This window comes from Lontra canadensis, unplaced genomic scaffold (genome assembly GCF_010015895.1).
Source record: "Lontra canadensis isolate GAN:19392208 unplaced genomic scaffold, GSC_riverotter_1.0 scaffold181, whole genome shotgun sequence".
Classification (NCBI taxonomy): Eukaryota; Metazoa; Chordata; class Mammalia; order Carnivora; family Mustelidae; genus Lontra; species Lontra canadensis.
In genome coordinates, this window is record NW_022631175.1 from 449,241 (window position 1) to 474,506 (window position 25,266).

A 25,266-nucleotide genomic window follows, 5' to 3' on the forward strand; every position below is an offset into this window, starting at 1 on the left:
TTTTTGCAATGTCCAGATTAACGGCAGAGACAGGCTTCTGAGGCAGGATGATCTCAGGGAATAACTGGAATGACTCAGCTGTGCGGGGCTCTGTGCTTCTGGCAGACTTCCGATCCCCGTTTTCCTTGTTCTTATCTGAAGTCGCTGCCAGGGTGGGTCATAAGGGAGGAGAGGGAGCGGCATTGCGCAATGCCAGTTATCTGACACTGTCCCACGAAATATTCCAGGAAAGCAAAGGGTACGAGTTTGAGTCAGAAACAGATACTGAGACCATCGCCAAGCTAATTAAGTATGTGTTTGACAACAGAGAAACTGAGGACATTACATTTTCAACACTGGTCGAAAGAGTCATTCAGCAGCTGGTGAGTTAGGAGAACCAGACCTGTTCTGGTCTGCATGACGTAAGAAGCTAAAAAAGCACAGGGGCTCTTGGGTGGCTCCGTGGGTTAAGCATCTTCCTTCAGCTCAGGTCATGATCCCTGAGTCCTGGGATTGAGTCCTGCACCCGGCTCCCTGCTCCTCTCCCACTGCCTGCCACACTCCCTGCTTATGCTCTGTCTCTCTCTTTGTCAAATAAATAAATAAAATCTTAAAAAAAAAAAAAAAGCTTAAATTTAAAAAAAAAAGTTAAGGTACAGAGGGCTTTGGTTCCTCAGCATGGTACCGGCTGTTTTCCCTTTCTCCTCCTGCCATCATGCTGCACGGACTGTCCTGCCCTCAGCCCCCTGAGGGAGTGACCCCAGGACCCACGCAGCAGGAGGAGTGGCCCTTGTCTGGGGCAGTGGGCCAGACTGGTGGGGCCAGAGCGCGTTGTTACTCACTCTAGTTTGCTGTGTTCACAGGAAGGGGCATTTGCGTTGGTTTTCAAGAGCATCCACTACCCGGGAGAAGCCGTTGCCACCAGGTGAGGCTTAACACAGTGACATTTCAAGAATAAATAAATAACATGCAATTGCTTAGCTTGCTGCCCAAGGGAGAAGTGGGGTGTCTGACAAACTGGAAGGCAGTCTCTAAGGGACAGCTGTGGCTTCGGTACCCCCACCAGCTCTGTGGTCACAGCTTCTGATTATTACAAGAGAAACCAGAAAGTTGGATTTTTATTTGGAAGCTCTAGATTTTCAGAAGTTGACAACAAATTTAAAGTAAAAGTAAAATTGTATGTAGCGAGGGGCAGATCCATGTTTCAGGCCAGTACTCGAGGTTCTCTTTAGAAAATGTATTCAGTGCGGGGCGCCTGGGTGGCTCAGTGGGTTAAGCCTCTGCCTTCAGATCGGGTCATGATCTCAGGGTCCTGGGATCGAGCCCCACATCGGGCTCTCTGCTCAGCGGGGAGCCTGCTTCCCCCTCTCTCTCTGCCTGCCTCTCTGCCTACTTGTGATCTCTGTCAAATAAATAAATAGATTCTTTTAAAAAAAAAAGAAAAGAAAAAAGAAAATGTATGCAATGGGGCGCCTGTGAGGTTAAGCGTCTGCCTTCGGCTCAGGTCACGATCCCAGGGTCCTGGCATCGAGTCCCACCCTGCCACTCCCCCCGCTTGTGCTCTGTCTCTCTCAGTCTGGCAAATAAATAAATAAAATCTTAAACACACACACACACACCAAGAAAATGTAAGCAAAACTATGAGCATGAAAGTAGGAACAAAGGAACATTAATTGTTGCCGAGGCCTTGAAAGTCCCGAGCTAGAGGTTCATCACCTTCACAGCATGGGTGTTCTAGAAGTCAGCCGAGAGGGCCTGGGTCAGCCCTCGTGGCCCCCTGTTAGGGCCCAAGGCCCCAGCACTGTGTGAATTCATTCAAGTGGGGGCGTGAGTACTGTCCTGTTCTTTTATATTCAGATGAGTTAATTATCCACCAGACCATCAGTCTGATCATCCATCCACACGTCTATCTGTCCATCTGCATATCCCTCCCTCCATCCATCCAACTAATATTCTTTGAGCATTTACTCTACACTGGGTCCTGGGGACCTAGTGACACCCAATCTGGTCCTGCCCTTAAGGACTGGACATCTGTGTAAAAGAACACAGTAGGGCAGAATGTCTTGGTGCTTTATGTTGGGGATTGTGGGGGACAATGCCATGAGGGCAGGTGTCAGCCTAGGGGAGTCTGGCAGAAGGAGCCGGGTGAGCAAAAAAGCAAGGGTCCCGGAGTGAGCTCAGCGCTGCAGGGATCTGTAGGCAGGCCGGGAAGTCAGGAGGTGGGGGGCCGGTGGTGGGACTTTCTGCTGTTCCATTGTGTAATTGCTGACACCTGCTGTGTGCCAGGCATGGGAGACAGCCTGGAGCAAGGTCACGAGCACGGTGCCCCTTAAACTTCAAGGGCTGGCGGGGAGTGAGGATGTGGGCAGAGGCCGAGCTCTGCAGTGCCCCAGGTGCACTATGGGCTGCAGGCTTCACTCATAAGGTTCCGAGAAGCCATCAGGAATGCCCCAGTGGCCCTGGGAAATGCCCAGTGACAAAACAAGGCTGTCTCACACTGACTTCTAGGCCAGAAGTGATGTGAAAGTACCATTATTCAGTTTTTTCCTAGGCTAGGACCTAATGGACAGCAGTTACCTCCTTCAGTCGTAGAATTATAAGAGACCCCGGGGTCCCTATCAAATTTAGAAATCCGGTGTTATCCTGGTATTGCCGTTTTAAATGAACGGAGAAGGTGGCAGCGTGAAGAACTTATGTTTCTAAATTGGCTTCAGCCTGGGTTATAGACTGTAACCCCCAGAGCAATCTTTGGGATGTCTTGGGAGCATTCTTGGTGGCAAGGCTGGGAGAAACCGTAGAGCTCAATCTATGACAATAAAATCTGGGAGAGACTTTTGCCAAGAAAATTAGGTAACCACAGTATCTTCTCATTGTCAGTATTATAAAGGCTGTTTAAGTTGGATCCCCATTGGACCCAGAATCGTGTCTCCTCTTTGATTTAGATTTGTTTATTTATTTATTAGAGAGAGAGTGCGTGCATGCAGGAGTGGGGGGAGGGACAGAGAGAGAGGGAGAGAATCCCAAGCAGACTCCATGCTGAGTGCAGAGCCCAATGTGCAGCTCAATCTCAGGACCCCTAGATCATGACCTGAGCCAGAACCCAGAGTCAGATGCTTAATCCACTGTGCCACCCAGGTGCGCCATCTCTTTATATTTTATATTTTTTAAAGGTACATTATATCTTTAGATATAATAAAAGATGGTCCAAAATACTCAAGGGGCTTACAGCACTTTCTTTAAAGCCACAGATCTTGTGCCCTCACTTGGAGAAGCAAGAGGGGGACTGGGAAAGGAAACCTGGGTTCGAGGTACTCACTTGGGTCAGCTGTAGGAATTCCCCAAGTCTCTGTCCCCTTTGCAATGGAGTCCACCCTTCCGCAGGTCAGAGGTTTGAAACTGCGCCCCATGAATTATCACTCAGGGCAGCAAAACCCCCCTTGAAGGCATGTTCAGTGGCCCCCAAAGTTGGGCAGACCCAAAGCCAGTCATTATGATGCCCCCAAAGCCGGAAAACAACTGAGCCAGGCAAAAGCGTTGGGAGCGGGGACAGGCCGGGAGGGAGGGAGTGGGGAGAGAATCTTGGGGCAGATCCTAGGCCGTGGGGAACACCACTTTTTAGAGATGGCAGCAAATAGAGGCCAGCTGGAGACACTGAATGTTCCTGCAGCTGCCAGGACCTACTAATGTCTCAGTCTCTGTGACCTAACCCGGTGTGGGTTACCTGGGCAGGTGGGTGGCACCATGGAAACCAGCTGGAATTCTCCTGCTGGCCTTTTGGTCCCGGCTCTGAGCCCGGGAGTATCTTCCAGAGGTGGAGGACTCTATCCTGTGGCATCTCAACAGGACACTTGAACCGGGGGGTGGGGGGCGGCTGGATGCAGGGAACCCTTCTCAGTACTCAGATGCCACCTAGCCCTTCCCCGGGGTTGGGGGGCGGGCAACAAGTCCCTTGACTGCCTCTTGTCTCTGCAGGAGAGGCAGCCCCCTGCTCATCGGAGTGCGGAGCAAATACAAACTCTCCACGGAACAGATCCCCATCTTGTATAGGACGCGTAAGTGTTTAGAGAAGGGCTTGACTAGGGCCACAGGGCTCCAGTGCAGGCAGCCCCCCTCGGAGACAGCCCGTTTTCCCTCCGCTGGGGCCAGCCTGCCCCCAGGGCTCCAGGCTGGAGAGGGTTTCCTGCCGCAGAGACTGGGCGCCGCTGTTTTTTGCAAAAGCTCTTTATCCTGGATATTTTCAAAGACACACACAAGTCCGGGGAATGGCACGCGGCTGCAGCCTGTAGAGGCCTCTGTGCTCCAGGGTGCGTGCTGACTTAGTTCGGTTTGGTTTGCAGCCATTGAAATGCTCTTGCAGCGGTTCTGCGCTATTTGGGGATCATCAGCACGATTTGGCTGACGCAGCCAGAGCTAAAAATTGCGAACGTCTCCCACACATATTCAGAGGGGAAGCTGGAGCCTTGCTTCATGTTATTCAAACAAAGCCATCTAATGGGGCTTGCGATCCTTTCCGTCATCCACCAGGCAATTTCGAGAATGTGAAGAACATCTGCAAAACGAGGATGAAGAGGCTGGACAGCTCGACCTGCCTTCATGCCGTCGGCGATAAGGCCGTGGAATTCTTCTTCGCTTCTGATGCAAGGTAGCTGAGCCATGCGGCCTTTCTTCCCCGGGGCTGATGTAATCAAACAGGAAGGGCTAAACACCCACCGTTCCTAATGCAGCCCCTCATTTCAGCTGTTTTCTCAGGGCAAGGGGGGCAGGGAGGATGGCAGATTTCAGATCTCTGGGACCCTTCCTCTGGGACCATTCAGAGACTGCTCTCTTTAGGTCAGACAGGTGTCCCCGCCTGCCTCTGCCCACGTGTGACTGCTCATAAAAGACAGACCCAAGACTTACGGGTTTGGTCCCACTGATTTCAAAGTCCATGTTGTCATTAAAACAGACAAAGCAAATGATTCTGAAATTCGAACAAGTCTGCTTCATACTCATTTCAGCGCAAGAAATTTATACACACACATACACACGTACTCAGAAAAGACCGACACACTTTGCTGGTCGTTGAAGGAGAAAAGTGCCATAAACACCACCACTGCTTCCCCTTCTCGTGCCTCCTTCCTGCCAGCCTCCTGGAGGGTCTTCCCACACCAGGGAGGAAGCATGGTGGACATCAGACGAGATCTCCAAGAACACACGGAGTCATAGGAACCTAGAGCCCTTGGCTGTCAAGTCTGGTTCTGTCCACAGCCAGCACTGTACTCCATACAGATGGGGAAAAGCAGCATTTCCCAAACCGTGTTCCTTAGAGCACCATTTCAGTGCCAAGCTAACCCTCTTTCGGTGATTCTAAGACACACAATTGTCTTAATAGATTTTTAGCATCTGTCCGTGGCATCTTGCAATTACAGTTTGCTGCAGTTTCGGTGTCTTGGAAGTGTATCAGAGAATTGTGGGCCCTAAGATCACCGTTACCTTATATTCAAAGAACTATGCTAAATGTTTCTAAAAAAAGGAAAAGAAAAGAAAAGAAAAAAGGCATGAATGCCTGCAAAGGAGATGAAATAATTATGCGTAGGCAATAGAACCATATGCTTTTAAAATCCAACTGAAAGCCTGTTAGAACTAATCCTCAGAGGCTGGTCAGAGAACAGAGGTGTGGAAATCTGACCTCCCAGCAGTAAACTATCCTCTGGAAAGGGCAGTGGGACCATATCCGCCCCATTTCCTTCTGTCCCTCCTCACGTGAACTCTCAACAAAACTTTCCTGAACAACAACAACAAAAGGCATCTATTTACCAGAACTGGAAAAGCTTTTTTTAATCCCTTAAAACGAATTTTAACAAAATTTGTCCAGAATCCCTTTGGAGAAGACTATAAAAGTTCACCAGGAGAAACAAGAACAGATTTGAATAGAGAGAGTCCCCCCACCTGGGTAAAAAAGCTGAATATTATTTTAAAAAGTTAATTGGCTTAAAATTATTTGAATAATTAGAAACTATTTTTTTAAAAGATTTTGTTTATTTATTTGTCAGAGAGAGTGAGCACAGGCAGACAGAGTGGCAGGCAGAGGCAGAGGGAAAAGCAGGCTCCCCGCTGAGCAAGGAGCCCGATGTCGGACTCGATCCCAGGATGCTATGACCTGAGCCAAAGGCAGCCGCTTAACCAACTGAGCCACCCACGTGCCCTAGAAACTATTTCTTAAAGACACTGACTCTCCTTAAATTAACCCGTAAATTCGATGCTAATGATTAAAATCCTCAGGATTCCTTTGTTTAGGTTTGGGGAACCTGACAAGGTGATTCTGCAGGGTGTGGTGCATAGACCAGAAAGCCAACAGTTGTTGTTGCAAAGTGAGAACGAGAGAGGTCGCCCTCCCAGATACGAAGGCACCCGGTGGAGCCTTAGGGACAACACAGTACCCAGTGCGGGGGGGCGAGGTGGGGGGCGGTACTTTGTCAGGATGATCTCATTAAGAGGCAGAAATGAGGATTCCATGTTGGGTCTGTCTAGCTCCTGGGCCAATAGTCTTTTTTTCTCCCCCTTAAATTTTATTATTGATTGATTGATTGATGGTTTATTCTTTTTTTTTTAATTTAATTTTATTTTTTTCAGTGTTCCAAGATTCATTGTTTATGCACCACACCCAGTGCTCCATGTGATACATGCCCTCCTTAATATCCACCACCAGGCTCACCCAACCCCCCCACTCCCCACCCCTCCAAAACCCTCAAATACAATTTAATCCCAATTACAGAAGATTTTGGCTATGTAATATACTATATATCCTAGATGGTTCTCTAGAGAAAAAATGAGAAAGATAAACCAAAGGTGTTAATAATGTTATTGTTACAAAGTAAAAATGTCATTATTTTAATTAAGATCAATAATATCAATAGGGTGATGATTTAGAATTTCATCACATAGCATATAATAATAACAAAAATACAGATGAATTTGAGACCAACATATTAACATAAAATATTATAAAGAACATATTATGGAAGAATACCCAAAACGTAAAAGGAAAATAGAAATATTAGACTTTTCAAAATGCAAGAACTCTATATCTATTAAGTAATATACATTTAAACAACATATTTCCCCTGACACTTATATTTATAATACTAAGAAGTGTGGGTGAAAATCTCCTAAATATCCACGTTTGTAGAGAGGTTACGTATATCACCATATATCCACTTAGGAACGAGACTATTTAGATTTATGATTCCATTAAAATTAGTTACATGGGAAATGTTGATGAAAATACAGGATACCAAGACATCTACGCTCTATGGTCTGAGCTCTATAGAAACATGCATTAACAAACCAGATAATTATGTGAACCAACATTTTTACCCTTTAGCAAATACATCCATTTATTTTCTAATTTTTGCATTTTATTTCATGAATTTTCTATCATATATATTCTTTTATAGTATGAGAATCGTTAAAGAGAAATGTAAAGGTCTTTTTGGCCTCCCAGTCATCCTGGGTCAATAGTGTTAATAAGGGATTATTCTACCATGCATTTTGTAAATAAAAACGATTCTGTTTCAATGTACGGCTGTCCATGCACACATCGATGCCTGTTTTAAACTCTGCGTGGAGGGCAGGGCGATGTAACCAGTGTTTATCTCTTGGAGATGGGCTCAGGCCATCTTCTCCTCACTCTGTGTTTTTTACTTTTTACACAATGCGTATATATTGTGTAAAGTGTTTTTCTCCGGGGCAGTGGCTTTCCATCCTGCCTAATCTTTCTTCCCAATCATTTGTCTGGAGACACGTCTCTCGGGGTCTTAGAACATGATCGTTTCTCTCTTTAACTTTGCATCAGGAGTTACAAAGTTCATGTTCCTGCACGGGCCATGTGTGGGTGTGGCACTGGGTAGGATGAGGGTTTTTTCCTTTCCAGAGTCCTATAAACACCACTTTTGTGCATTTTTTTTATACTGCTTGTGTTGTTGATTACTTTTTCTTTTTCACCTACCAACTTTTCTAAGTCAGTTTATTTTCTGTTAAGATTTTATTTATTTATTTGACAGAGAGAGAGTGAGCCCAAGCAGGGGGAGTGCCAGAGGGAGAGAGAAAAGCAGGCTTCCCAGTGAGCAAGGAGCCTGATGCGGGGCTCGATCCCAGGACCCCTAGGATCATGACCTGACCCAAAGGCAGATGCTTAACCAACTGAGCCACTCCAGGCACCCAAAACTCAATTTATTTTTAAAAGATACTTTGTATTGCCGTTTTGCGAGATAAAAATCATTATTTTCCATGCAGAGAAAACTTTTATAAAAGGAAGTACAGTGACCCCACATTTCATCGGTGGACATATTTTGTACTTTACTCTCAAACCACCCTTTTATCCTTAGAGGGTGTGTGTGTGTGTGTGTGTGTGTGTATGCATGCGCGCACACGCTCATGCACCTGTGTTAAGAAACTGAGTCACTTGTCCTGATGACTTTCCCGCTATCAGGATTTTGCTGAGTGAAGCCCTGGATTTTGCTGAGTGAAGTGAACATTTCACATGTTCCCCTGCCCATCATACTTCTGTGCTCTGGCGTTCACAGGTGTCTAGAAACTCGATCTCCTTCGGGTTTGACTTTTTTTGGCAAAACTGCTTCCTAGGCGGTGGTGTGTCCTTTCATCTGGAGGCATATGTGTATCATCATCTGTCTTTTTGTGCTGTTAAGATCAATTGAAAGGTTCAAATGTGAGACGGCGTCACCCATCCATTATAAAGCTGCTCTCTGCTTTTCACCTCTTGGTTTCAGCTGCCATTGACAGCCCTTGCCCAGAAAGATTAATAATTAGGAGTTCAGGGCACCTGGGTGGCTCAGTCGCTTAATCATCTTCCTTCAGCTCAGAACATGATCTTGGGGTCCTTGGATCGAGTCCCATGTCAGGCTCCCTGCCCAGCAGAGACCCTGCTCCTCCCTCTTCCTCTGTCACTCCCCCCTGCTCATGCACTCCTTCTCTCTCTCAAATAAATAAATAAAATCTTTTAAAAAATAAAAATAAAATAATTAGGAGTTCTCAAATTGACTCTTCTAATGCCGTCATTGCTTCCTTACCAGCTATATTCCTTCTAGAAAGAGAAACTTGCTTCCATAAACAATGGCTTATTCTGAGAGCCAGATCATTTTGAAAGCACAAGATAAATGTTTCATTCTTTCCCATTCCGATTCAGAATAATGTGTTGGTTCCCAAGCAGTTCTCCAAAGGTGACATCGTCTGGATCTTGATTTGAAGAAAGCAGACCTAAAAGGACATCTATGAGATTACTGGGGAAATTTGAACAGACTGGATTTTTGATGAGATGAAGGAATAACTTACTGATTTTAGATGTGATCGTGGTATCCGAGGTTAAAAAATGATCCTTTGCTTTTAGAGAAACGAGCTTCAGTGTTTACAGATGAAATGATAGGATGTGTGGGACGGGCTTCACATAATTCTGGGGGGAGGGAAGGAGGTATGATTTAAGGTTTATAGGGTGATGTCCCTCTCCCTCCTAAAATGCCCTCTGATGCTACTGATGTGGACCCACACTTGGGAGGCAGGGACTGCCATCTCCTCACGGTCGAGCGCAGACGCTATCTGTGACGCCTGTGTTTCTCTCGCTCCAGCGCCATCATTGAACACACCAACCGCGTCATCTTCCTTGAGGATGACGACATCGCCGCTGTGGCTGATGGGAAACTCTCCATTCATCGGGTCAAGCGTTCGGCCAGTGACGACCCATCCCGAGCCATCCAGACCTTGCAGATGGAACTGCAGCAAATCATGAAAGGTAGGTGTCCTCTGAGGGTCTGTGTGCAGTGGCCTTGGGGAGGAGGGATTGCTCCATGGGGGAGCTCCTGAGACTCTGCTCTTACCCTGAATGGGTACCACGGCCCTCCTGCATGTCGTGGCCATTGGGGAGCTCCTGACTAAAGCCAGGCAGCAGGTCTCCCTGCTTGATCTGACCAGTCCGTCTACCACCTCTCTTTACCGACTCTCTGGGACACATTCCGACACCCAGATGTTATTTCTTCTCTGGGCCAAAGGGCTGCAGTAACAAGCATTACTTCCTCCTTCCAAGGAGAGCCTGTCTCCCCATACCCCTTTCTCCACCGGGCAGCCCGAGTAAACATTTAGGAATGTGAGTCAGACCTTCTTATCCTGCTGCTTAAAGCCCTCCAGTGGCTTCCCACTGTTCTTAGGAGAAAATCCACACTTCCTGCCACAGCCACAATGCCCCACGCCCAGACTGGCCCCACCTCACTTTACCCTTTTCCCACTACACCCCACCCACCTCTCAGGCCACCTCAAGGTGACATCAGCCGGCCAACAGCTTGCTCACCTGGGGGTCATTACCCCTGACTGGCTCCTTCTGATTCTCTACCCTGAAACATCAGCCCCTCAGAGAGCTCTTCCCTGACCTTCCTCACTTGTCTTCTTTGCTTCTTGGTGCCCATCCTCAGCTGAAGGTGGCAGAGAGGGCACATGGCCATGTGTGGCATCACATGTGTGTGTATCCCAGAGAACGTTCCCACCCTGTCTGTGGACACCTCCAAAGCTTCAGGTGCAGCACTTGTCAGGGGCCTTAACCCGCTGTGGCCAGATCATCCCTTTGATATCATCCACTTCTGTTCAGATCAGAGCCCTAGAAATGCATGGGTGGCAGAAAGGCTTATCTTTTCTTTCTTTCTTTTTTTCCTTAAGGTTTTATTTATTTATTTGAGAGGGAGGGAGAACATGAGCAAGGGAAGCAGGAGAGGGAGAAGCAGGCTAAGCAGGGAGCCTGATGCGGGGCTTGATCCCAGGACCCCAGGATCACGGCCTGAGCCAAAGGCAGATGCTTAACAGACCGAGCCACCCCGGAGCCCCAGAAGACGTTTCCCTTTAATACAGAAGCTAGGAAAGAATTTGTTCAAAAGATAGTTGCCTATTTCTCTGGGCTTACTTCATTTGTACACCCCTAAACAGGTTGGTTTTTGGAAGCAAAGCGTTTTCCTTTCCTCTGGCCTTGCTAAGGGAAGCCACACACTTGTTGCTTATAGCCCTTGCTCCTTCCAGCTGCATGGTCCAATATGTCAACTGATGGTAGTCATCTCATCTGACCTGCCTCCCTCTCTCTTGTCACTGTGAGCACTAGGGGCCACAGTCCCTGGAAGGCCCCCGAGAATCTACAGTGACCTCCACATCTCTAAGTAACTGCTTAATGGCTTTGTACCCTGATTGCAAGTTAAGCAGTGGTCATGCAAGTCGCTTAAAACTGACCTGTTTTGCTGATGTCTATCTGACCAGGTAACTTCAGTGCGTTTATGCAGAAGGAGATCTTCGAACAGCCGGAGTCTGTTTTCAACACTATGAGAGGCCGGGTGAATTTTGAGACCAACACAGGTAATCCCTCATCTGTGCCCTGGGCCGGGGCGCCTCCCTGGTTGGGGTCAGCATTAATGGTCTGTGTGTGCCCCTCAGTGCTCCTGGGCGGCCTGAAGGACCACTTGAAGGAAATTCGGCGATGCCGCCGGCTGATCGTGATTGGCTGTGGAACCAGTTACCACGCAGCCGTGGCTGTAAGTGCCTGGTGCTGGGTCCTTGATGGTCCTTGATGGTGCTGGGGAGGGAGTGGTGGCTGAGGACAAGATGAGTCTTAGATGCTACGGTGTGTCTGACCTCCCAAATCTGGTGCCCGTGAACCAGCATGAGAGTTGGCACAAGAGACTGTCTCCGGGCCATGCCTGGAATTCCCTTACCTTCTGAACCCAGCCACTTCATAAACCGTCCCCAGGAGCCCAGCTGCCTGTGTCTCTATAGCATCTGTGACTGATTTTGGTCCCCATTCCTGTTGACTTCAGACACGGCAAGTTTTGGAGGAGCTGACGGAGCTCCCTGTGATGGTTGAACTTGCGAGCGATTTTCTGGACAGGAACACGCCAGTGTTCAGGGATGACGTTTGCTTTTTCATCAGCCAGTCAGGTAAGGAAGATAGGTTTGGACTTAAGGGACCACTCACCAAAGTGCTTATGTGTGTGGGGGGTGGATTTAGAGAGGAGAAAGTTCTTCCAAATTCTGCTGGTTGAGAGTCACTTCAAGGACTATGTGCGTGCTTTGCAGTTCCCTTGCTGCCCAGCAGGGGGAGGCAGAGAGAGAGAGAGAGAGAGAGAGAGCGAGCGCGCGCGCAAGCAAGCGAGCGCTCAGGTGTAGGGCTCACAGCATCTTAGCCAGGCTGGGCAGAGAGTCAGGGAGGTGATTCATAGCCATATGCTTGGACTCTCCACAACCTTTAGAAGGATTTTTTAAAATTTTTAATCATGGGAAATTCCAAATCTCTGTAAAAGTGGAGTTTCACGTAAGGAGTCGTCTGTCCTTGGCAGTGATTAGCTCAGCAGAGCTGTGCCATCCAGATCCTTATGAACCGGTCCCCTCCACGGGGTTATTTTGAAGTCAATCCCAGACATCGCGTCGTTTCATAAATATCTCATGATGGATCTCTAAGTGGTAAAAGAAAAAAAAAAAACACATAACCAAAAACAAAACAAAACAACAAAAAAACACATAACCACAATGCCATTATCACCATGAACGTTAACAGCATTGCCCTAATAGCCTACTTTTGAACTCTGCCCCCAATTTGAATTTTTAAGACCCTTTCCATTTCAATGACAAACTCAGAAAAACAAATACAGGCACACCCACCGTCTGGCTGCCAGGAGCTGCCCCATGACTTCAGATGCCAATGTTAGAGGCTCAGAATATTTCATGAATTGGGTGGGATCTGTCAGCCAAAGAGAAGAGGCGGATTTAATGGAAAAGCAACGCGTGTCTACCCAGAAAGGATTTTGTTTCGTTTTGTTCTGCCCTTCTCATTAAATTAAAAAAAAAAAAAAAGCGCTGGGGAGTGGGGTTGATGAAGAGAGAGCCATCAGGCTCCCTGCGTCATAGCCCTGAGCCCTGGTGCTGAGGACGGGCAGTGCCCTAGACATGTCTGAAGACAAAAAGGAAACGGGGACACACGGGTACAGCTGAAAAGCTGTAGCCACGTGGATGTCAGTGGGTTTAATTTTATGATGATTGGATCATATTTCTTTTAGTTTGAGCTTTCAGGACTTAAAAATACAGGGTTCCTGGGCTGGCTTTTTTGTGAACCTTTTTAAGTAGCTTTACTGTAAAGGTAATTTTGAATTCAAACTAGCAGGCTGCAAGAAGTGTTCTGCTTTAGAACAAGATCTATTTGAGGGGCGCCTGGTGGCTCAGCCATTAAGCGTCTGCCTTCAGCTCAGATCATAATCTCTGGGTCCCGGGATTGAGCCCTACATCGGGCTCCCCACTCGGCAGGAAGCATGCTTCTCCCTTTCTCACTCCCCCTGCTATGTTCCCTCTGTGGCTGTCTCTCTGTCAAATAAATACATAAAATCTTTAAAAAAAAATAAAACAAGTTGTATTTGAGAAATGCCATTCTGGGGCATGCATGCATTTTAAATGTTAAATCTCAGCACGTTCTGAATAAGGCAGCTTAAAGTCCTAGCAAGGACACTGGGAGCCAGGTGCACATGGGTTGGCTCGTCTGTCACCCACAGCTGCATGGCCCCAAGGGAACAAGGCAGTACTGGTTCCCTCCATCTCTGAGGACCTTGTCCTCAAGGGGGACGATGACTCACGTGGGGCTGCCATGGGAGTTCAGTGAAACCATGACTGACGAGAACGTGCTTGCCGCGTAAGGAGTGGCCAAATCCTGAATCTGAGAATCAACTGGAAAAATTGCCAAGTATGGATTTTCCTTTCTGAGAACATGCCAGTTGTGCCTGCGCCCTGATTGCTGCATAAGAGTGAGAGTACATGAGCTGAGGGGCCCGGGGGGCTTGAGCTGGCAGAGCCACGGTCCTGGGAACACATGGCTGAAAGGGGGGACCCATGTGGCAGGTGAGACTGCAGACACCCTCCTGGCATTGCGCTACTGTAAGGACCGCCGGGCCCTGACCGTGGGCGTCACCAACACCGTGGGCAGCTCCATCTCCCGAGAGACAGACTGCGGTGTCCACATCAACGCGGGGCCGGAGATCGGCGTGGCCAGTACCAAGGTCAGCACCTCCCACCTGTGCCCTGGGGGAGGGCCTCGGCCAGATGGGTGGGGAGGGGGCCATGGTGTGTTGGGGGTGGGGTGGGCTGTGATGTGCTTCTTCCCATGTGGTCCACAAGCACACGTTTGCCCCTGCTCTGCCTGAGTCACCGTTTTATCCACAGGCTTATACCAGTCAGTTCATCTCCCTGGTGATGTTCGGTTTGATGATGTCTGAAGACCGAATTTCACTGCAAAACAGAAGGCGAGAGATCATCTGTGGTTTACGGTCTTTACCTGGTATGTTCTAGAACTAGAGTTTCCTTATCATCTCTCATAAACAGTGCTGTTAATCAGTTCTTCCTCCTGAAAACTTCCTGGTTACCACTAGATGCCTCCAGAAGCTCCCCCTGGGCTGAGATTAAAGTCCGCACTGCCCACCAGGCCTTAGAATCCTGCACACTGGGCCCCTGACACCTCTGACCTCCATTCTACTTCCTCCCTCCCTCCCTGGGCTGCCTCATGACCTTCTTCTTTTTTATTTTTCTTAAGATTTTATTTATTTATTTGACACAGAGAGAAAGATCACAAGTAGGTAGAGAGAAGGGGAGAAACAGGCTCCCCGCTGAGCAGAGAGCCCGATGCAGGGCTCGATCCCAGGACCCTGAGATCATGCCATGAGCCGAAGGCAGAGGCTTAACCCTCTGAGCCACCCAGGCACCCCACCTCATGACCTTCTGATGCTCAGCAGTGCCAAGGTCTTTCCACCACAGGGCCTTTGCACTGGCCTTGTCCTCTACAGAAACCCTCTTCCTCTGGCTCTCCACACAGCTGATGGCTTCTCATCATTTGAGTCTGAGTTCACATGTCTCCCCCTGGGACCCTTCCTGGCCATGCTAACTAATCCCCTGTCCCAGCTACAAAATGTTAGCCCATTTCTTTTCTTTAGATCACATGGCATGATCTGAAATTACCTGTTTTCCCATGTACTTGCTTGTCTCCCAACTGATGTGTCTGCCCCGCGAGCATACCACCCTATCCATCAGCATCACTGCTGGATGCCTGGTGTGCAGGCAGGACAGGTGCTCAGCAAATATCTGAGAAGGAACAAAGGACTTTGAGTCTTTTCCTGTCCCAGGCTGTTCCTTCAGTCTCACCCAACTCCCCTCTTTTGCTAGGTCCCATCTGTTGTAGTCTGTGAGATCCTGTGTCTATGACCCGGAATCTCAAACTCTTTGGGGAGACCATGGTTTCTGCAATCATTCACCACACAGGGATCAGGGCCCAGTGGAGTTTCCTGCCCCGTGTGCTATCTTGGGAGTGCCTCTCCTTTGGACACTTGTGCTCCAGGGATGCAGAAAGACCTAGTGTGTGTTCTTTGTGCAGCCCTGGGAGTGTGAAATGAAACAGACCTCGCCCCTGGGCTGACAAGGAGAAGCCTAGACAGGCTGGTTATGAGGCTGGGAGGCAGCTCCTCCCAGAGACAGGGAAGAACTGCGTCCTCCCTGGGAGCCAGGGGCAAATCCCAGAAAGCGTGATGAAGGAAAATCACCATCTAACCTTACAAAGCCCAACGATTTGAATCTGGCCAACTCAACAGGCTGAAAATATGGATGAGAAAATTCTTCTTCGCTTTAAGCCAGATACAAAAATTATTCTTTGCTTTAAGCCAGATACGAATGGTGCAAAAACAGTACTCGACCCTGATGTCTAAGTCAGCAGTTCCTAAGATGTGGTCTGCAGGTCCTAGCGCTAGTCTCACTGTAAACACTATTTATAATAAAAATATTTATTATATTTATGTATATTATGTATGTTCATTATATTTATATAAATATAATACATATTGATTATATATTTACATATTTGTATATTTATTGTATATGTATTTGTATATATATTGTATATTTATTATACTTACGTTTTCCTTTTTTGCTGTGTGGACATTTGCAAAGGCAGTGGTGGCCACCGTTGGCACCGTAGCACCCCCACCATGCACCAAGCTTGGCTCACAAAGATGTCCTTCACGCTGCAGGAAAATGCATTAATCTTAGTAAATTGCAAAACTTTCTATGTTCTCTTCGACAAAATGGGAAGTGTGCATAAAGCACCCTGGAGAGTGTCATGGTTGTTTCCAAGACAAGCACCCTGGGATTGTTAGAGTAGCAACTTGAGTATGTGACAGACATTTTCTCAAAAAGGAGCAAAGTTAGCCTGACACTTCAAGAAGAAAAACTGACAGTTTATCTCTTGCCAGTGATAAACTTCAGGCTTTCTAGTGAAATTCAGGATCTGGAAAAACTTGTAGCTGGTGAGTGTGAACTTAACCCCTTCCCACCACTTAAAGGCATCTCTGATCAGGCCGTGGCGATTTGAACACATGTCATTTCTTAAAAAAACATTTTATGATGAAATGTGTCCATTTTTAGAAAATTTGCATAATGCAGTGAGCCTACATTTTCCAAATGGCCAATGTGTGATGTTATAAAAGTACACATGTGTAAAACCTCCCTTTAGATAAGTGCAAGATAGACCGATATTTTATTTTTAAAGTTTCTTTTATTTATTTGACAGAGAGAGAGATCACAAGTAGGCAGAGAGGCAGGCAGAGAGAGAGGGAAGCAGGCTCCCTGCTAAGCAGAGAGCCCGATTTGGGGCTCGATCCCAGGACCCTGAGATCCCGACCTGAGCCGAAGGCAGAGGCTTAACCCACTGAGCCACCCAGGGGCCCTAGACTGATATTTTAATGTCACAAGGTAGGAAATGTTTATGGATGTGATTTCAGAGTCTACATTGGCAACTACTCTTTTAAGAAATTACTGTCTCTTGCGGCACCTGGATGGCTCAGTGAATAGAACATGTGACTCATCTCAGTGACTCGAGTTCAAGCCCAAGTTGGGTGCAGAGATTACTTAATTAATTAAAAAGAAAAGACATTACCATTTCTTGAGTCTGATGTAATATCAGAGAAACACATACACGAATATCTGAAAAAGTTATTTAAATGCTTCTTCCTTCTCCAAGTATAAAACTCTGTGAGGTTGAATTTTCTTCCTATACTTCAACCAAAAGAGCATATCACAACAGGTTGAATGAGGGAAAAGATGTGAGAATCTAATGTCTTTATTACAGAGTCAGGCATTTTAAAAGATTTATAAGATTATAAACCAGTGGGGTGCCTGGGTGGCTCAGTGGGTTAAGCCTCTGCCTTCAGCTCTGGTCATGATCTCAGGGTCCTGGGATTGAGCCCCGCATCCGGCTCTCTGCTCAGCAAGGAGCCTGCTTCCTTCTCTCTCTCCCTCTGCCTGCCTCTCTGCCTACTCTCTCTCTGTCAAATAAATAAATAGAATCTAAAAAAAAATTGAAAAAATATATAAACCAGCACCATACTCTCACTAACTTTTAAAAGTGTATAATGGGTTTATTGTGATTTTTAAATGAATGAATAAAAATATCTTTAATTTTCTCAGTTTCTAATCTGATAAGTACTGATAGAACCAACAGAAACTGAGTGTCTTACGGATTCACAATCATTTTTAAGAGCGCAAAGAGGTCTTGAGGCCAAAAAGTTTGGGAAACTTTGGTCCAACCTACACTGGTGTTGTCTCTAGCAGGTGGGCTGGGTGGGGACATGGGACATTAATTTGGGGTGTCAGCCCTGAGCCTCAGTTGCCTCACCTGTAAAATGGAGCTAGAAATAACACCTCCCTGCTCACCTTAAAAGCTTAAGAAAGTACGAACATAAACATAATCCTGGCTAATCACCAAATTATTTCCCATAATCTACATTTAAAATTCTTTGGCACTAATGTGAGGAAGCCAAGTGCATCAAGTGGTGGGAGTTCCTAAACTCTGTCTTACACGCCATGATTTTTCTGTGTGAATCTTGCTATGAAATCTGTATGACTGGCGTCGCCTCTGCTGTATTTGTTGTGATTTAGGGCTGATCAAGGAAGTGTTGTCGCTGGATGAGAAGATTCACGACCTGGCCCTGGAGCTGTACACACAGAGGTCACTCCTGGTCATGGGACGGGGCTATAACTACGCCACGTGCCTGGAAGGAGCTTTGGTGAGCCTCCCCTGCCCCATCACCGCCCACCAGCCCCTGCATGAGGGCTCTCTGCAGAGTATCCCTGTTAGCCCTCAAACTTCCAAAGGGAGCTGGAGATCCTAACAGAATGAGCTTTGAAAGCCAGCCTGCTTTTTTTTTTTTTTTAATTGGTAACTGGCTATTTGGTGGCAATAAAGATCCCAACCCGAGCCTGAGAGCTGATGGAGCGTGGGCAGGTGCCAGGATGGCGGGGCTACCGAGGGGGTGGTGTGGTGCTGTCCAGGGGCTGAGTCTAGTCTCTGCTTGCTGCTCATGGATGGGAGTGCCCAACCAGAGTAGATGGGAGACAGCGTCACCGGTGAGACGGCACTCGGGACCCAAGCCATGGGCATCATCCCTGGCCCAGCTTGGTTCCCCTCCTCTTCCTAGGGAGCAAGTCTCTGATCCTTCCCCATCACCTGCATCTGAGAGTTTTACAAGCGGTAGGGGTGAGTGGGAGGCAAGGTGCATGAGCTGGAGTTGCCCCAGTGGCAGTGAGCTCCAAATTCCACAGGCTTCCTGGGCAGGCTCTGATCCCTGCCAAAGCAAGTGAAGGGCTGGGCATGCTGCTTGTGGGGTCAGTGGGTGGGGGCACAACAGGAGCAAGGCCTGGGTGGAGTCCTACTTGCCTCTCCCCCATGCCTCTGTCGCCTGGTGCGGGAGAAGGGGGGCTCAGCTGCAGTGCCCCAGTGTCCTGGTAAAAGATGCATATTCAGCTGTATCTCCGAGTCAGTCTTCAGGGGAAGAAAGAAGCTTTTACTCCGGGGTTGAGGCATATCAATGGCCCTTCTGTGGTCTCCTGGGGGCTGGCACTCCAGCTGTCTACAGCATTCCCATCCCCAGGGGAGCTATACTCCCCACAGCGTCCCCCCTCCCACCAAAATAAATAGTTGTAGGGGAGTTGAGAAATGTTTCTTTTGACACTCACCCATTCAGTGGCATAGGTTTAATGGTAACTGAATAGAAATGGGTCTCCCTAAACATCGGGGAAAATTCCAATAACAGCCCAGTGTGTGAGATTTTTCCTGGTAAGTTGGAAGAACCCTTTGGAAGTTATTAATGGTCTAGAATTGGGGGAAACAACCCATCAGATAATTGAAGGAAGGTATATCTAGACAGAATGCAATGCCGTCATTACAAATTATGACTGTGGGGAAGCCATGGGGCCCGGACAGAGAGTGGAAGGGGAGAGCCAAATCAGCATTGACTTGTCCATCCAAGATGGCGGCTATGCTGGGGGTGGTCTGGGACACAGGCTGCGTGCTGGGCTCTGTGCATGCTGTGGCCCCAGGCCCCCAGCTGTTGGCCACTTCACCCATTCATCTGCCCTGCAGCCCTCAGCTCCCTGCCTTCTGGAGTCCTCCCTCCCCTAGCTCCCCTTCCTCCCCTCTGGCCATCTGCTCCAGCCCTCCCCTCCCCACCCCGCCCCGTCTCCCCGGTGTCACACGGACCCCAACTTGTTTTTCCCCAGAAAATTAAGGAGATAACCTATATGCACTCGGAAGGCATCCTGGCTGGGGAGCTGAAGCACGGACCCCTGGCGCTGATCGATAAGCAGATGCCCGTCATCATGGTCATCATGAAGGACCCTTGCTTTGCCAAATGCCAGAACGCCCTGCAGCAGGTCACGGCCCGCCAGGTGAGGGGTCTCAGCTGGGCTGGGGTCCCTTCTCTCCTGTCCTCTTCCATACACGGATTATGAGCGGGCCTGACACTGAGCAGGCTTGTCCACACTACCCCTCGTGAGTGGAACACACATCACACATTCAGAAATGACTGGCCAGCCTGTGGCCATGAGCACGACGGCTCCTCAGGGACACCTTGTGACCCAGATTGGCCCGAGCTGTCCCGGAGCCCCAGCATGGAGCCGCCTGGAGGGGGGGCGTGCACAGAGCTCTCCAGGGTTCCATTCTGGGAGGGTTCATGAAGGTACAGGGAGGTAAAATATCCAACAATACCCTTCAGCTAGCTGCCACCATGCCTGGCTCAGCAGAGTGGCCAGAGGCTGTAAAACACAAAGGGCTTTACTTCTTTGCTTAAAACACTCTGGTGGCTTCCCATAAAACGAGAGCGACCACAAGCCTGCACCCCCTGGCCCCTTCCTTCTGTTTCGCCCTCATGCCAAGCTGATCTCTGCTTCCATGCCTTGGCGCTGGCTGTTCCTCCCCTGTGTCTTCTGATCATATTACCGTGTTTTGTTGCCTCTGCGGTGCTTATCTAGAATTCATCATTAGTTATTGATTGGCTGGTTTATGGTTTTTTCTCTACCCCTTGCCCTTGGCAAGGCACATGGAAGCCACTCAACAGGTGGGTGCTGAATGAATCCCACAGGCTGGCAATCACCCTACTGGGGAAGGGAGAGAAACTCACCCAACGGCATCCAACACTCTGTCCTTTGCGCCAGCTGTGCTCATCACCTCCCCTATAACTGCAACAAGAGCAAGAGATCGCTGTGATCATGGCCATGAGGTTGATCTCAGAAACGCCACTGTAGGTGAGGGGTGGTTCCTTCAGAGACCATCTGCGTGTTGTGATCCTATTTCTCGGCTGTAGGGTCGCCCGATTATCCTGTGCTCCAGAGACGACACTGAGAGTTCCAAGTTCGCGTACAAGACGATCGAACTGCCCCACACGGTCGACTGCCTCCAGGGTATCCTGAGTGTGATCCCGCTGCAGCTGCTGTCCTTCCATCTGGCTGTTCTCCGAGGCTATGACGTATGTCTGAAACTGCGCCGAACCCCCCCGCCCAAAGGGGAAAAAGCGTAACCCCAGAGTTTTGATTCCATTCTTAAGTGCTTTTTTGGTGTAAATATTCATAGGAGAAATTTTTTCATTTAAAACAACTTTCTTTTTAAAGTAACTTATACCCCTTGAAAACAAGTTGCAAGGTTGTGAAGGCTATAATAGCCTATTTATGCATCACCCAGAGGGTCAATGTTAATTAGCAAGTTCAGTAATTCATTCCAGTCTTTGCCTTGTGCGTGTGAATTTTTGAACACTTTTTGAGATTATATTGAGGATGACATTTTACATCTTCCCTTTAAATATATTTACAAGTATTTTCTTACATCTTGCGCTTATTGAAGCAACATTTACAGTATTCCAAATATAATAACTTCCACAAGCAACATGTACAATATTCCAACACAGTCTTGTGGCATGGATTGTAGCAATGACTTAGGCAGTCTTCTGTTATTTAAACTGTTGCTAATTTGGGGGGAAATGGCTATATAAATCAAAACTGCAGTGAACATCTTTGCACATGTATCTTTCTCCCCCATGTAAGACTTGTCCTCAGTCTAGCAAATGATTCAACATTTTGAGACTCCTAACATGTATTGTCAATTTATGTTCCAGAAAAGAGCCCATTTACCATCCCACCAACAAAAGTATAAGAGAGCATACAACTCACTGTGTAAAGAAACAGAAGTTTTATTACAATTTTATTTTGAGAAGCTTTTAAAGATGCATAACCTTGCAAAAACAGCAACAACAGTGTAACAGATACCTAATGGTATACAAATCCAGAACTGCCATTGGCTAACATTCTGTCATATTTACTTCTTTAAAGAAAAAAAAATATTGTGAGCAAAAGAAGACACTGTAGATAAAAATTGAAGCCTGCTTTATCAAAAACCCCAGTCACATTTTCTTCCCAACTCCCACCACGGACTAGTAAGTCTCGTGAATTGAATGTGTGATCCTTCCAAGAAAAGTGAATATTTAACAGGACACACTGAGCTCACTGGTTTTAATAGCACAAATCAGATCCTTTTAATAGTGGGACGCAGCATGACATGAAGCAGGTGCCCACTACATGTCTATTGAATGAACTCAACATTATGTAGTTGAGTGATGTTTCTGGAATAAGGAACTGCTTCCAAGACTTCCAAGATGCAGGTCTCCAGGAACTAGCTCATGGCCCAAGATGACCAGAACACCCATCTCCTTGTCTTCGGATACTCTGATGATAGGCTTTGTGACACGCAACGTTGCTGAGCTCAATGGGGTCCTGAGCGGCTACTTTCTCTCGTTTTAGGTCGACTTCCCCAGAAATCTGGCCAAGTCTGTGACCGTGGAATAGAGAACAAGAAAGAGCCTGAGGAGGCCATTGCCACCTGTAGTGTGTGGTTCGAGGCCCGTCCCAGGGAGGCCCAAGTGGGAAGAACAGCGGGCATTCTGTGTGTTCCGAGTAGAGCCCAGTAGAGCTTGACAGCTGCCACGTGCCTTGTACCCAAGTGCTTTGCTTACAGCAGATACTGTTTCTCTGTGTCCTGAACTTGCCAGAGGTTTATACATGGGAATCAGAGCGGACTTTTCCACTACTGTGCAATAGAGACACAGCTCTCTTCAGAGTTAACTGTGAACCTTTTTTTTAACCAACACTAGTTAGTTTTAAAAGACAAAATATTTATAATGATGATTGTATAGCTTTTAAGTTATTTTTCTAGTATGTGGCTTTCAGAAGCCAAGGTAACTCCTGGACCATGTACCCACCAGCCTCCTGGCAGGGGGGCATTCATCTCAGATTTGAGCACAAGGCATTGCCCCTCTGGACTCCTTTCTCCTTTCCTGTCCTCTCTGGGCTGCCCCTGAATCCCGTTCCCTGACACCAGGGAAGCATTCCCCCACCACCATCATCTTCCTGCGCCTCCTATAAAGCCCTTCAAAATTTCCATGTCCTTCCAACGGTTTGTTTGCCTATAAATCCCTCCAGCTCTCCAACTTCGGCTCAACCTGATCGTGGTTCTTTTTAAGCCCAGGCAGTATTTTGGTCCCTGCTCCTACCTATAGTAAAACGCTTGAACTATCCCATGCAAAAGAGTAGTTTCAAGTGGGCGACCTTGCCCTCTATTTAAAAGTGTGCACAATCGAAATACTATGCAATTTTAAGACAATAAAGACAGTACAATTCTTTTTTGGCTTGTGGGTTTGGATTTCTGATAATCTCATTCTTTTTTATGTACTTGGATGTTGAAGGCTCCTTAAAACAGGAAATCAGCAGGGTCCTATGGGAGTGAGCCCCATTTCTTGGTAGCCAATGGCATGGTGCCTGCACCTGTGATGGGCATCGTGAACATGAGGATTATTTCCTTTCCAGGGGGAACAAACTGTAGGATACTGGGGACTCTAGGTAGAGTCTGCTGAATGGCTGTTGGAGGGGGTTGGAGTACCTAATGCTGTTTAAGGTTGCCTGGAACCTGAAGGCAGCATGCAGGGGTGAAACTCTCAAGTCCACAATTTTTTTTTTTTTTTAAGATTTTGTTTATTTGAGAGAGAGGTGGGGGGAGAGCAGGGGAGAGAGAGAGAGAAGCAGGCTCCCTGCTCGATCCCTGGACTCCCGGTTCATGACCTGAGGCAAAGGGAGATGTTTAACTGACTGAGTCACCCAGGCGACACATAAATCTGTCCTTTTTATTTCCATCATCACCAATTTTATTAATACAGTCAGGCAGGAAGATAAGGAGCCAGGGACAGAGTTCTGAAGTCTTGTGGGGTCGGCATTTAGGCTCTGGAAGAAAGTGGCTATCCCAGATGGCTTGAAATGTGTCTTCACGACCACTAACTGGTGTGAGTGACTCTAGGACAATCAGACCCTTGCTCAGGATTAACTGTGGGCTACTCATCAACTCATTTTCCATCCTTTTCTAAGCCTTTCCAGTGTCATGGGGCTTGGCAACCTGGGAATTACTTTTCTTTTCTTTTTTATTGTGTTATGTTAGTCACCATACAGTAGGGAATTCCATTTCCAAGTTAAAATTCCACCAGTGAGAAGCATCATGGAAGATGTGGAAGGCAGTTTAGAAATCCTATTATTTATTGAGGAATCATGTTACTCACTTCTCCTCTGGCAGAAGGAGACAGAGCATGGCTTTGGCAGAGAGGACATCCTGCCCCCCTTAGCCCCAAAGTGCACACACTACGGCAGTGCTCCCTAAAACTCACCCACCACCGGGTGCTCCCGGCAATGGCAGCCACCGGCAGAGGTTTCTTGCTGCCCTTCCAGAATCCCATTTCTGAAGGGCTGACAGGATCCCAGGAGCCATGGAGGCATCCTCTGAGCCCCATCCTCCCTCCTCCCCACAGATTCACCAGGGTGTGAGTCAAGCCGGGAACCATGGCCTCATCCCTGACTCCCCCTCCTCCCTCACCCCCCACATCCCACCTCTAAGATTGACCATTCTGCAGCTTCAATGGACCTCTTTTCTTTACATCAAGTTTTTTAGTGTAATTTACATACATCTAAGGTCACCCTTTTTTTTACATGCCCAGTTCTGAAATTGGATAAACATACAGTGATATGTTCACCATTTTAATTAAAATATAGAGTATACCCTTCATCCCCCCCAAATTCCCTCCTGGCCCCCGCTGATCATCCCTGCCCCCCCCCCCCCACTTTGATCTTTGGCAACCAGTGAACTAATTTTGCCTTTTCCAGAATGTTCTATAAACAGAATCATAGAGGTTGTAGCCTTGTTGACTTCTTCCACTTAGCATGAGGTTTGGGGGCACTTTTCCACGCCGTGCATCTGTCAGGTAGCATTCCTCTGTAGGCATGCACCACGGTTTGCTTACCCAACGAGCTACATATGGGCTTGGGTTGTTTCTAATCTTTGACCATTTGGAATAACGCTGCTATATTTATGTCCGGTTCTTTGTGTGGACATGTTTTTATATCTCTCAGATACATATCCGGGAACAGGGCTGCTGGCTGGTATGACAGAAGTATGTCTGATGTTACCAGAAATTGCCAAACTGTTTTTACAAAGTGGGCATGCCCTCTCCGCTTTCCCACCAGCCACGGATGAGAGTTCCAATGGCTCCACGTGGTCAGCACCGATGTTCTCTTTTTTACTGCAGCCATCCTCGTGGCTGTGTAGTGGCAGCTGTGCCTCTTCATGTCCCTCAAGTCTTGAAACAGTTTCAAACCAGTTCCTTCTTCTTGACACCTGCCCCAGACCAGGCCTCACCTTCTCTTAGAAGGGCCTTTGCAATAGCTCCCTCACTGGTCTTGTGGACACAAGCCCCCCATCTCCGAAACTCCATGGGCTCTAGTGATCTTTCCAAAATAAATACCTAAGCACATCGTTCACTTCCTTTCTTAACACCCTTCAGCAGCCGCTCTTTCCCTCCACAGACGGGACCCCTACGCCGTAAT

At 47.6% G+C, this 25,266-nt stretch overlaps 1 protein-coding gene across 1 annotated transcript in view; it reads left to right on the plus strand.

Annotated features, from left to right (window-relative positions):
- The window catches only part of GFPT2 (glutamine-fructose-6-phosphate transaminase 2), a 42,018-nt gene extending 18,993 nt beyond the window's left edge, over positions 1-23,025 (plus strand). Inside the window, exons 6-19 of the mRNA XM_032846835.1 lie at positions 228-362; positions 843-904; positions 3,952-4,031; positions 4,504-4,621; positions 9,600-9,763; positions 11,263-11,358; positions 11,437-11,534; positions 11,817-11,937; positions 13,882-14,039; positions 14,203-14,317; positions 17,959-18,086; positions 19,579-19,746; positions 20,661-20,822; positions 22,147-23,025. Coding sequence (XP_032702726.1) covers positions 228-362; positions 843-904; positions 3,952-4,031; positions 4,504-4,621; positions 9,600-9,763; positions 11,263-11,358; positions 11,437-11,534; positions 11,817-11,937; positions 13,882-14,039; positions 14,203-14,317; positions 17,959-18,086; positions 19,579-19,746; positions 20,661-20,822; positions 22,147-22,191 — 1,650 coding nt within the window. The 3' untranslated portion in view covers positions 22,192-23,025. The remainder of the gene's footprint in view (positions 1-227; positions 363-842; positions 905-3,951; positions 4,032-4,503; positions 4,622-9,599; positions 9,764-11,262; positions 11,359-11,436; positions 11,535-11,816; positions 11,938-13,881; positions 14,040-14,202; positions 14,318-17,958; positions 18,087-19,578; positions 19,747-20,660; positions 20,823-22,146) is intronic.
- The last annotated feature ends 2,241 nt before the right edge of the window (positions 23,026-25,266 follow it).